Below are 12,873 nucleotides of genomic sequence, written 5' to 3' on the forward strand. Positions count from 1 at the left end.
AAGGCAGGCGGCAGCGAGCGAGGAGCGGGCGGCCGGGAGCTAGCGCGGCGCAGCTTCGCCTGCTGCTCGCCCTCCCCGGCGCCCTCGCCCACTGCCCAGCCCAGCGCAGACTCGGCTTCGCCTCCCTCCATCCCCTTCGCGGGAGGGGAGCTGGAACACACCGCCCGTTAGGCGCTCGTGATGTTTCTCTGCGTTCGCTCAGTTGCGGGAGAAGAATGGTAACATGAACAGCGGAGCGCGAGAGCGTCACGGGGGAAGGGGAACAGATTGATGAGCAGAGCGCTTACTTCGCGGAAGATCACGTTCTGAGGGCTGCGCGAGGCGAAACGGCGCGGCGCCTCCACTTCCTGGCTGGACTCCGCTGACATCTGTAGCCTCCCTTCCAGCAGGTTCTCCGCTCGCGAGCCGCTGCCTGCGGAGGAGAGTTGAGACAGCGCGTGAGCCTCCAGGAGTTTGTGGACCTCCATCCAAACAGGAGTTGTGCTCCGGTGCCTGTGTCCCTGGATCCGTGTGGAGCCCGCCAGCACGCTGGCTTCAGAGGGAGTTGAACTTGAGTTCAGGTGGGTTATCCCAGGGGAAGCACAGGAGGAGACGTTCAGGGGAGAGGAGGAAGGTGATGTTCCAATGTCAAAAGCGGACGCTTTTCTTCCTGACACTTGCTTGGGCTGAGCCGCTTCCTCCCACGCAGTTCCCCCTACTGACCCGCTCCTGCCCAGCCCAGCCCTCCCCCAGTAAGGGGGGAAAACCCCACAACTCCTGTGTTCTTATGTATCTAGCATGCTATAGACTTTCATAACTTATGATTATGTGTCAAATGATCATATTTACTCCATTGCTTAATAAGAAAGGCTTAATGATTTCCTCAGTCAAGTCATTTACTTCTAAGCCAATAGATAATGCCTTCGTCATAGTTTTCTGGGGGGAAAGTAACTGTGCGTTTGTTCTGCAGATGCCCAACTCCCTCTGAATCGTGCAGATTGGTGCTGAGCACGCAACAAAAGTTTTTAGCTTCTCCTCAGTTTCTGGTGCTTCGCAGGGGAGAGGAAAGGACTTTGGCATTAAACACAAGAAGCAGTCAGGGAGCCATCTCCTTTAACTTTTCTTCTCTGTTATCATTTGCAATGAAGAGGAAACAGAAGAGATTTCTGCAGATGACTTTGTTATTCATGGTGGCTTTAATTTTCCTGCCCAATATTGGTCTCTGGTCTCTGTACAAGGAAAAGCACTTGGTGAAATCTACAGAACCCGGGGAGCAGCAGGTAAGTGCATCCGGAGAAAGCTCACAGGAGGATTGGTAAGGCATGCAACTCGCGGGGACACAAGGAAGCCAGTGTGGGGTAGCCTTCGTTTTCTCCCAGGTTATTTGCAGGGCACATATTACAAGACTCGAGACTTTGGGGTTTAAGAGAGTTCTTGTTTTAAGATCGCAACCACTGACATGGGTGAAATATAAAATAAACTAGAAAAGAAGGATAAGAAAGGTCAAGAGGAAGAGGAGACAGTCTCTCTCAGTTGGTCTTTAGGTTGATTTTGACTTAAGGTGTAGGAAAGGTAACTGCTAATTTGTGGGATGTGGAAGTGGGTTTGGTACAAGTTCAATCTCGGGGATTTGTTTTTGCTTTTCACCCCGCTTGGGTATCTACATTAGAGTGAACTGGGCCAATTAAATCATTAAACTTGTGAAGTAGTTCTCAAAAAACAAGCTACAGCTTTCTGTATTTTTGGTTGTAATTTTTGCTTAGCAACAGCTTTTTACTCTGTGGAAACTTCAAGTCTCTGTTTTTTCTCTTCTGTTGCTAAGGTGGTGTGGTGGGGTGGGGTCTACAGGCAGAGTTCTCAAGGATGTCTGTTCAGTTTCACAATCTGGTGGCAATAGTTTGTTGCTAAAAGCTTTCCTTCATATCTGAAACACTGCGCAGTGTGGTATGTCTTGTTTTCACGTATATGCAATCTGTTAGTATGTGCCTCACTCATGACTTAACAGAGATCGAAATAACTATCTTGCTTAGTGAGTAATGCTGCAAAAAATCCTTCACGAGGTGTTGATGGGGAGTAATATTGTTGAATTTCTTGTTTATTAATAAGACAGCTTCTGTAATTAAACTTTTAACAATAGAATGCAGCTTTCTTTGTGATACTGATGTAACACTTTTTTTTTTAACTAGTCCTGTGAATCACCTCAGAGTATTAATATTCTTAATTTCAAGGGTCATCACCCATGAACGCTGTGTACCTTCCACATATATTATGTGTTTAATAAAAGTCCATTTGTGGACAACAGGAATATATATTAATGGTAATTAAATATTTGTCCTTATACTTACCAAAGTTTAATCTTCTCTTTACACAGTGAGTACTTAGTTGTGAAATACATGGACGTAATCTGCTTTTTCATTTTGGGAAGTAATGGTTACCAGTCTGTACACTTTAAAGATAACTAGTTGCTTATGGATTTTTGGTGGATTGGAATTTTGAGGAAAAATGTTGACATGTTTTTATTTAGTTGTTGATCTCTGTCATCGTTTCTAATAGGGATATAACTTTGATTTGAAGTATATTCTTCTGTTGCGTCAGTCCAGTGAAAAAAGGGAAGATGGGCACTTTGAATGTTAAACTTTTTTTTCAGATTTAGATCACTTATTTCCCCAATCTTGATATGAAACAAGATTTTGTTAACATTGGTAGTTAATACACTATTATGTAAAATTTCTATTTCAAAATAGTTAAACTAACAAAAGCAAAATGATTTTTCCTTGAGTTTTGCTAATTCAATTAACCATAACCATCTGAAGCATTTGTCGTATAGCTAACATAAAACACTAATTAATCTTATTAATGAGATCTTTACAACTTTCACGCTGGCTCTTATTGATTTTGCCTCTTAATGGGAAATTGTTTGTACAATGGCATTAAAAAATGAAATATGGCAAATGAGCTCTCTGACTTATTGTAATCTCCAAAAGAGTTTCCTTGTTTCTGGTTCTTTTGTAGTACCTATGATACTTAATATTAGGTAATAAATTAATGATTATGAAAGACATGGCGCGGCAAGAGAAGGAGGTATTTCTCAAAGTTTCATACAGCCTTGAGTAAGTAACTGATGGAGATCTTGTGACATTCCAGCTTAATAATCCTATGTAACAGTTTTGAAACCAAGAGTAAAGACGGGCAGTAATGCGCCATAAAATGAATGTCAGTCACATACTTTAGTAGTTTTTAATGGAAGTAATCGTTTTAAAACTAATGCTTTCTTACAGAAAAAAATAAAATTAAAAAGGTAGGAATTGTCACTTACTAAAAGATAGAATTCTTTGTAAAACAGGAAAAGATAAGCTTTTATTGGTTTTATTCCACTGTTAAATATAATTGAAAAGATAATTAGGGTAGTTGACATTATACAAATATTGGATAAGTAAGAGTTAAGTCATATATGTGTATTCATATATGTGTGTTTATATATGTATATGGATATATACACACTTGACGAAATAAAAGGTGACTTTCAGTGATGAATTAAACATGCTTAATATTGTGATATAATAGTTTGCTAATGTATCTATAAATCATTGTAAGTCAGCTAAACACACAGTTTTCCAATTGAAGCATGTAATTTGACTATTGGGTAATGTGTTATTTAAATTTAGCAATTTGTTCTAAAAAGACCATCTCATGGTTAATTGCTAAAATGTTCTTCAAAAGCCATCTTTTACTATATTTATCACTAAGTTGTAAAATCGTGAGGGTAAGGATAATGTGCTGATTGAGGCATTGACAGCAGTAAGTACTGAAGCTATTCAAAAGAAGTCACGTGCCTATATGAGCGGTCTATTTTTACAGCAGTTGTGTGTAAAACAGCAGCTCTGGTTCTCAGTGTGATGTGGCGATGGTCACAGGACTTGAAAACCTTTACCATTTTAAATAGTTTAATTATTACAATGGGCTGTAGAGAAATACTTTAATCTATGGAGATTCAAAATCATAGAATGGCTAACACTCTCTAAATTCTCCTAATTTGTATCTTATCAGAGCACATCACTAATAGTTTATTATTCAGTATAGACAGTATGTATTACATAATCTGAAACAAATTTAGGGTAAACAGAAAACACTGAGGGAAACTATATGTTAATTTTCATGCTGTTTGATATTTTGCACATTTTTTTCTCATTTTTATACGATTACAAGTTAATTGTATTTATTGTCATTTCACATTAAGAATAATATTTATGACAATTCCCATAATATTTGAGTATTTACCCATTTATGATGCAGAAAAGAAAAAAAGTGAAATAAAACTTCCCAAATTATTCATCTGAAAGTTTTTTTTTCTTTTCTCTCACACGACTGAAGAGGATTGAAAAAATTTAATAATGCAATAATTAAAGTGTGTATTTTATTGTTTGGGCTCTGCAAAGCTAGAATCCAGTTACTAAAATAATTTTTAACCTTTGAGATTTTTAATGTTTCAGAAAAATTTGAAGATATTTTATAGTTTTGGTTTATATGTTATTAAGTTATCAATCATAATTTTCATGTTATTTTCAGTTGAATTAATTTTTGGTGTTATTGGGATGATATAATTATTCTCTTTATTTTGTTAAAAATGTATACATATATTACAAAGTAATCTATTGGTAATGAATATGGTATTTAGCTGAGAATGATTACTGTATGATTATTGTGTGATAATAATTCCAATTTTTCTCTTAAAATTTAAATTGCTGTTCTTCTCTGCTTTCAGCTGCATTTAAATTAAAGTTATATATTTAGATCTTAATTAAGCAATGCATTAGGATGATAATTAGAACAAAATAATATTTTAGAGCAAAACTACTTCATTCAGCATTATTATACCTTTCTTCCTAATTATTCATAGAAGAATAGGTAAATAAAATCTACCCCGACACTTTGTTTTCTTAAATACGTTAAAAAGATTAATAAAAAAAAAAAGGAGCTGTAGTTTTGGCAACTAAGTTGCATATAATATGACTTGCAGATATAATACAAGAATATTCAGAATATGAAGATCTTGCAATATTTTTGGGAATCATTTTTGAAATGCGAGTACTAGAATCAAAATTCCAGAGTTTTAAATCAGGCATTTTCACAAGTATTCAGAATGATTTTAGAAACTTATGTTTGGCCTGAATTTTTTGCCACATTAAGAAAACCCCAAAACTAGATACTCATGTCACTTTTAAATTGTGGAACCTTCTTATTTCTTTGTACTTAGGAATTTTTATGGATGAAAGAGGGCTAATTATGCTTGTCACATAAGGTACATAAAGTCCTGAGATCACATCTTGGGTATGGAAAGTATTGTGTTAATATTTTGTTTTTAGTCAGATCCCTACGTAGGCTGTACATGGCAGAAGTGGGACTTCACCTTCATTTAAAAAAACAAAAACAGAAACAAAAAACTCTCCTGAAAGCTATCTTAGCATCTTTGACCAACTCTTCTAATGTTAATCAGTATCACACTTTGGGGGGATTTTTTCTTTTGGCTAAGAACATCCCCCCCCGCCCCAGCATTTTAAACCTGTTTTATGATGTGAAGATGTCAGATAATTGGTACTGAGTATATGCAGACTGTCTTATGCTTTCCTTTGTCATGCTGATCACTAAAGCCTAGAGTGTGTCTGTGTTTCTTTTCCAGCAAACACCTTAGGTATTGAAGAGCTAAGGACAGGAGAAAAAAAAATAAGGTTTTCTCTGTTCCTGCACTCAGGATTATCAATATACTAGATGTGAAATGATGCATTCGTCTGAGCCATACTGTTCTTAATTAGCTAAAATGTATGCTTTAAATTAGGATTTTAGAGGACCTTTTCTTGAATTTATGGAAAATCCATTCTGACTCGCTACAGGTTCGCACCACACAGACCACTGTAACAAGTGTCTTAATTATTTGCTGTGACCTCGTAGATCGCAACATGATTAGTTCATCACCTTGCCTCCTGGGAGACTGTGTGAAACACAGTCTTCTGTTCACAATCTGGTAAAAAATTAGATAGGTTTTTCTCCCGTTCATTGCTCCATTGGATAAGCTGTGCTGAATCAATTGGCCTCCTGTAAGTTGTTGTTGTTGTTGTTGTTGTTTTCCTATAAAGGAAACCAAGTCAAGACTGGAATACGTAGGGAAAAGGGTAAGGAAGTTTGGGTGCTTTAAGTGGTACAGAGAAGAGAATTGACGTGGGTTTTTTTTTTTTTTTTTTTTAAGTTTTGTCAGGAGTAGCCATGATAGCCTTTAAGGAAGTTTGCAACTGTGTCTCCCCTTGTAACACTTTTGTACAGATGAAAGTCAGCTTGGGTACATCAAGAATAACCTTAAAGGAGGGGATACAAATTAAATGAGGAAATGATGTTAGACAGTGTAAGTGGGGTATAGCATCCGACGTGGTTGTGCTTCGTCTCAGCAGTCACTCATTTCTCATTTGCTTGGCTTGCTTATGATGAAGGGGTGAGCACTGGGTGCTTCCGATTCTTAAAACCATCTGACGTGACCACAGTGTTCTTCTCTTTCCTTCATATTTACATGTGTTGACAAAGTACCATTATAGAATCAAATGTTCAGATGTGCCAAGGAATAGGAGGGTCTCAGGATGATAGTAAAGGTAAAGACACACTCATAAACTAGATACTTGCTCTCCACGTGACCTCCATCTGTCACACCATAAAGCTAACGATTCCTAAATTCTCTCAAAGTGTAGTTGTAATTCTTGAATGGACAACAAAAAATAAATAAAAACCATTTGTGCCACTGACAATATATATTTAGACAAGGCAGGAATGTATACACACACACATATATACTGGGTTTATGTAAAGGTTAAAGAAGAGACAGGACATCCACAAACATTCAAGAACACGATGACCACCACTGTTCCTCACTGATATGCTGCTGTCTGTTACTACCAAACTCCAAGTAGGTGGCCAGAAAGAGGGAGAAAAAATAAAGGTATATTTAGGGTTAAGGGCAAATCACATGAATGTTTTCTGCAACTTTTATACTTCTGGCGTAATGGGGAAAAGCGTGGACTGGATTAGCGGTACTCTCTCTTCACGTATTCATTTAGCAACACACATGCATATATCCACATGCATGTTCTCACTTATAAAGAAAAAATAAATCCACCCAACTGTTTCATTTTGTACATTTTTTTTTTACTTTTATAACTTTATGCTTTTTCCATTGCTTTGAATCCACAAGAGGCTGTTAGTCAACTGAGTTTGAAGCATCATTTAAATGTTACCAGTATAACTCTAGGAACGTATGTAGAGAGATAAAGAAAATGCATCTGTCTCTAGAAGTACTTACATCTATTTAGTAAGCGTGAGACTCATAGCAAGGATTTAGCCTGTTAGACTTGCACAGATTATAAATAGGGTGATTCGTTTGTTATCTGGTAATAGAATCAGTGCAGCTGTGGGTGCCATTGCTGTGGTGGTAGCTATGCGCTCTCTGTTGCAAGGAGTGGTAGTGTCTCAATGAGGGCTGAGAAAGCTAATTTTAAATTTATTGCTCAATTACTCATGGAATGTTATTTTCAGTACTTGAAGTCTAGAAAGCCAGAGACAGGGAATTTTATTATAAATCATTGTGAACTATTTTATCATAATAAAAATGACCACATTGTCAGGGCTGCCACCCAAGTTTGAGTGACTGGGGCTTTCCTTTTTCCTTATTTTTGGCATGTCTCCTCAGCAAAAGAATCCAGTTGTGCTTAATTTCAGAAGAAATATCAGAATTTCCATTCTGTCTTGTTCTCTTTTAGCATGTGATGATGTAGGCTCTGGAACCGAATTATCAGGATTCAAATTCTGGATCCAGCTCTGAACATTTTGTGACATTTAGCAAGTCATTGATCTTCCCCAAATTAGTTTTCTCTTAAGTCAAATGGGGATGCTAATACTTCTCTTGTAGTGTTACAGTGAGGACTGAATGCTTAATATCTTGAACAGCATATAATAAGGGTTAATGAATATAGATTGTTATTATGGTATAAGCATTTATAAGTAATCATTGCCTTTAGCAAGGAAATTAGTGTTTGTTTAATAAATATTTACAGATGGTTTCTCTTGCTAAGGCTGTGTCAAGAGAGCCCAGCAGAACAGTGAATATGGTAGAGGACTGTCATTGACGTGTTAAATCTGGAAGAGAGGGACTGTTCAATAAACAAATAAATAGAATCTAGAAAATGAAAGGGGTTTTTCTTTGTAATTTTTTGGTCCAATGCTTATGGACAGGTTGTTAATTTTATTTTTCATATAATCATTTATTGCAAAAAATGACTGAAATTTTTTTGTTATATTGCATTCAAAGTTATTTAAAAATTGAAGCTTTTAATAGAAGAGATTTTTTTTTTTAAAAAAGTAATACTACCACTTTCATTTCCCATAACAAATAAAACCCATGCCTCACATATAGGCATTTTTTTCCCTCTACATTAATTACAAACAAGAATCTGAGAATGACTTTTGTTGTGTAAATCTTGGTCATGAGAGAGATTGGATTATTCTGAAGAAAAAAAGTTAAAAAGCAGAATAGAAGCTGTTAAAATCATGAAGCTGCTTTCCAGAGTTACTATTCCCTTCGGTGGAGTTCGGGGATACAGAAAAAGCATATTGCATATGCCTGTTCTGAATTTTCTAAATAGTGATTTGGTGAGGTAAAATTGATATTCATGAAACAAAAAAACAAGCACTGAATGGTAGGATTTTCTGTGTGTTTCATGGACCTTTAGCAAAGGGAGAGAACGGTAAGGTTTCTGGATCCATTAGACGGGGCTTCATGCTTTTAGGGAGACAATGTCGAGTGGCATTTTCCTATCAGAATTAGACAGGATTGGGGTTAGGCTGAGGGAAGGGTGGACACTTCAGGTTCCGACTTTGGGCTCACCACTTACCAAAATATATCCTCTTGGGCAAGTCACTTAACATCCTTGAACCTCAGGTCTTCCTATGTTAACACAGATACTATCTCATAAAAGGGTAGCAGAGAGAACTAATTGGATTAATATATGTACTTTGCCCTGATGCATAGTAAATACTCAATTAAGGGAGGTTAAACAAACACATGGCTACTTGTTCTCAGTTTTTAGAGTAGTCATTGAAGGTAGTGAATAAGCTTAATACTGGACAAACCCAGGAAAGATACAATAAAATATATAAAAATCACTATTAATTTGTTTATTATTGATAATAGAGGTGTTTATTGGCTATGTGTACCATACAACGCTGTGCTACACCCTGCGGCAAATAAGTGATTAAGAGAGAAATCTGTTTTCAATTAGCTTGCAATCTGCTCATTAAGAAAAGCCATGCACACATCCCTAATATAGGGATGGATTAATTGTTTCATAAGAAATACGTGTTCTAATTATTTACAGGTTAGAAGAAGTAGAGAAAACATCAGCTATTGTGTGATATTTATGTGACCCTACGTGTTTTCTGCGCACTTACAGATTGAATCCTCCAACAGTTTGTTGAGATAGGTTCTTCCGAATAACTCAGTTCACGGTTAAGTAAGGCACAGAGACGAAATTTGAGTCTGTGCACTGTGGATTCATAAAAAGAAAAAATGATGAACAGTGTTAACAGCTGCATTGTTTAAGGCAAGTGAGAACTTTGAAAAAGTTCTTTGAAAAGTGACTGGGTTTGGTAATTAGTCTCTGATACTCTCTTGATTGAAGTACACACAGTTGTAGAGGTATAAACAAAATTGTAAATGGTCAAATGGTAAGACTAAACATACAACTAAGATATCTTATAAGACAGATAACAAATATTGGTGGGGCCGGCATTGAGATAAACAGCTGAATGTGGGGTCCTGGTTGGTAGGAGACAAGAGAACCAGAAGAAGCCTGATGCGTGAAGGCCAGTCCCCAAGGAAGATGAAGGTAGATGAAAAAAAAACAAAAGGAGAGAAGCAGAAAAGGTTGTTATGATCCGAAAGGTAAATACAGAGCCTGTGCTTGTTACAGTTTGGTAGAGAGGTCTGAGATTTTTCCTATGCGATTATCTTACTAATTTGGAGAGGTAATTGAACATTCGTGAAATGTTCTACAAAGTTTGAAACAATGTAATGTAGACGGATGTCTATAATATCTAGATAGATAGGTAATTAGATGTTTATCATAGTATGTATAATCCTATAATAAAGATTGAAGACTATAACACTGAATGGGGATGGCAAGAAGCCGTGCCGCCACCTGGTCAATAAGACAGCAGTGTACCTGTCAAAATAAATGCTGACAATGAACAGATATGCAGAGCAAAGGAAAAAAGCAGTTGGTTATGTATAGATAGTAGAACGAGGGGAGTGAGGGGATATTAATTACAGGGATAAGGAGATAGTAGGATTAAGTTGCCAAGAATCCCAAGACAATATGTGAATAATAAAAGTAATAAAATCATTATGATAAAAACAAGAAGCAAAAGTAATAATAAAAGGCAGTATATTAATAATGAAAATGAAAGTACCATTTATTTATAGTTTCTTACCATGTGCCAAACACCGTGTTAAGCTGTTCTTAAATAGTCACAGCAGATCCATGGTATACGGAAGATGACTGTCCTGCATTGCAAACGTGAAGAGACTTTTTATTCAAAATTTGTTAGGATCTTACAGTGATTATTCTACCAACACTGAAGTATTGGACTATCTATAATTTACCATATAATGTAACCACATTGGATATCCTGGACCATGGAGTTACGTATTAACTCAGCTATGAAATGAAGTATGCACAGTGGTTAAGGGCTTGGATACTGGAGCCATGCTGCCTGGTTTCAGTTCCAGCTGTATTATTTGCTTCCTGTGTCACGTCGGACAAGCTGCTTATCTGTTCTGTGTCTTAGATTTGCCATTTCTATGATGGGTATAAAAAACAGTGCCTACTTGGTTGAATCAATGTGTGGGTTAAATAGGTTAATGTTCATAAAATGTTTGGAAAACTGGATTGCCCATAGCAAGCAATTTTAAAGTGTTAGGTATTATAACATCTGTGAGATTCTAGAGAATGGGATTAGATAAAAAAGGTGAAGTATGCTCATATACCATTTCTTTCATAGACCCATCATGAGGGTTTATAAAAAAAGTTGCATTCTTCTTTTTAAAGATTTATTTATTTGAGAGAGAGAGCACAGGCACCCGCTTGAGTGAAGTGGCTGGGGGTAGAGGGAGAGAATCTTCAGTCAGACTCCCTGCTGAGTGCGGAACCAATGTGGGGCTGGATCTCAGGACCCTGAGTTGGGCACTCAACGGACTGAGCGACCCAAGTGCCCCCAAAATTTGCATTCTTATAAGGCTTTAAAAAAATGTTCCAAGAAGCATCTTTAACTGCTTTTTCTTTATTTTTTAAATTAATTGATTAATTTTATTTTTAGTAGCCTATATGGAAATAATGTAGCACTTATTAGTTCAAAAGGTTTTGTAACTTGAACCCAGGACTCACAGAGCCCTACATGTCAGCGCAAACTGGATTTCAACAGAAAGTTTAGTTCTTCCCAGCATATGCAGTCAGCACCAGTGCTGTTATGATGACCTTTCCCCTCATACTTTTTGTGCTTTTCTCTCCACATGGTGTAGATTTCTCGATGTGTATTTTGCCCTCAAGGGATAAAAACTGTCTTATGAATTATGTCATTGAGTCTGAACTTCTAAAAAAGATTATCTAAAAATGTCTTCAGGGTTGAATTTTTTATTTCATTATTTTATATAACTTGAATTTTAAGGCTATTGTTCTGGTTGCTTCGAATGATGCTGTTTGAGCCTGGAGTAGAGAGCTTGACAAAGGAAGTGCCCTCTCATTCCTAGTGCTTGGAAGAAAAGAACTGGCCGGAAAGATAGGGGAATGGAAAACTGTAGAAAACTAGGTGGTGAGGGGAGATGAAAATGCTTTCATTCCCTAGCTAAATTAATCTTACCATTTTTTTTAGGTAGCCTAACAGAAGGGTGTCAGATTAACAACGACTATGTAGCAGGTCTTTCCCCCTCTAAACTTCTACGGAAACTTCCATTTTTTTCTTTCACAAACTGAAGAAAATTATATTTTCTGCACGATCCTCAGCATTCCGAGGCAAAGATCTTGAGTTCTAATATATGAAACATGGAGAGAAAGATAGCATCAGAGAGGCCGAGGGGATACTATTCAAGAAAGGGTAGAAATACAAACTACTTTATCACTTTGCCCCCCCCTCCTTCCTTTTTTACAGCTCAGAGCCCACTCTCCTTCCCTTTTTCCTTTAAAATTTTCCTTAAAGAAACATTTCAATTGGGAATTGATTTGATCAATTACTAGTCCTATGAATGGAGGAAAGACTTCAAAACTCTAAAAACTTGAGTCTTTTGCATTATATTTAAAAAAAGGTTCTCTTGAACCTAGCTGGATTTTCAATTATTGAAATGTGTATGATGTGAGAAATATTTTTTTTTAGCTTGAGGTTTTACTGTTGATCTATGTTGCTATTGTTTTGTTTGTGATACTGGAAGCTGACACCTTATTTCAGAGTGTGCCATCAGAGGGCAAATATTACTTAGCTGTGGCACCTCAAGGGAAACGATCTTGCGTAAGTTAAAAATAAAAACGGGCACAATGAAGCCAAAACTATTAGCAAAGAATCTCTGCTTTCCCACTCAGCACGTTCTCCCATTTGCTAAAGCTGCTTTCTCCAGCCTTCTGTTGTCTCCTCAAATCTCCCTTGCTACCCCCTCTCTGATCATGCTCAGTGGCTAGCCTGGCCTCATTCTTCACTGACAGCATAGTATTTTCATGTTGGGAGAGCCAAGACTTCATACCAGAAAATCAGAAAATGTACCCACATTTATTCCTCAGTTCTCTGTTTACCTCCTGTGACTGTGAAAAAATGTCC

General features: G+C 37.0%; 1 protein-coding gene across 1 annotated transcript in view; it reads left to right on the top strand.

Annotated features, from left to right (window-relative positions):
• Window positions 1-292: 292 nt before the first annotated feature.
• Window positions 293-12,873, top strand: part of GALNTL6 (polypeptide N-acetylgalactosaminyltransferase like 6) — a 1,133,074-nt gene continuing 1,120,493 nt past the window's right edge. The window contains exons 1-2 of the mRNA XM_045799383.2: window positions 293-560; window positions 950-1,259. Of these exons, the coding sequence (XP_045655339.1) occupies window positions 1,122-1,259 (138 nt within the window). The 5' untranslated portion in view covers window positions 293-560; window positions 950-1,121. The remainder of the gene's footprint in view (window positions 561-949; window positions 1,260-12,873) is intronic.

This window comes from Ursus americanus, chromosome 13, assembly GCF_024610735.1.
Source record: "Ursus americanus isolate L20-20 chromosome 13, mUrsAme1.1.p, whole genome shotgun sequence".
In the NCBI taxonomy this organism is placed as follows: Eukaryota; Metazoa; Chordata; class Mammalia; order Carnivora; family Ursidae; genus Ursus; species Ursus americanus.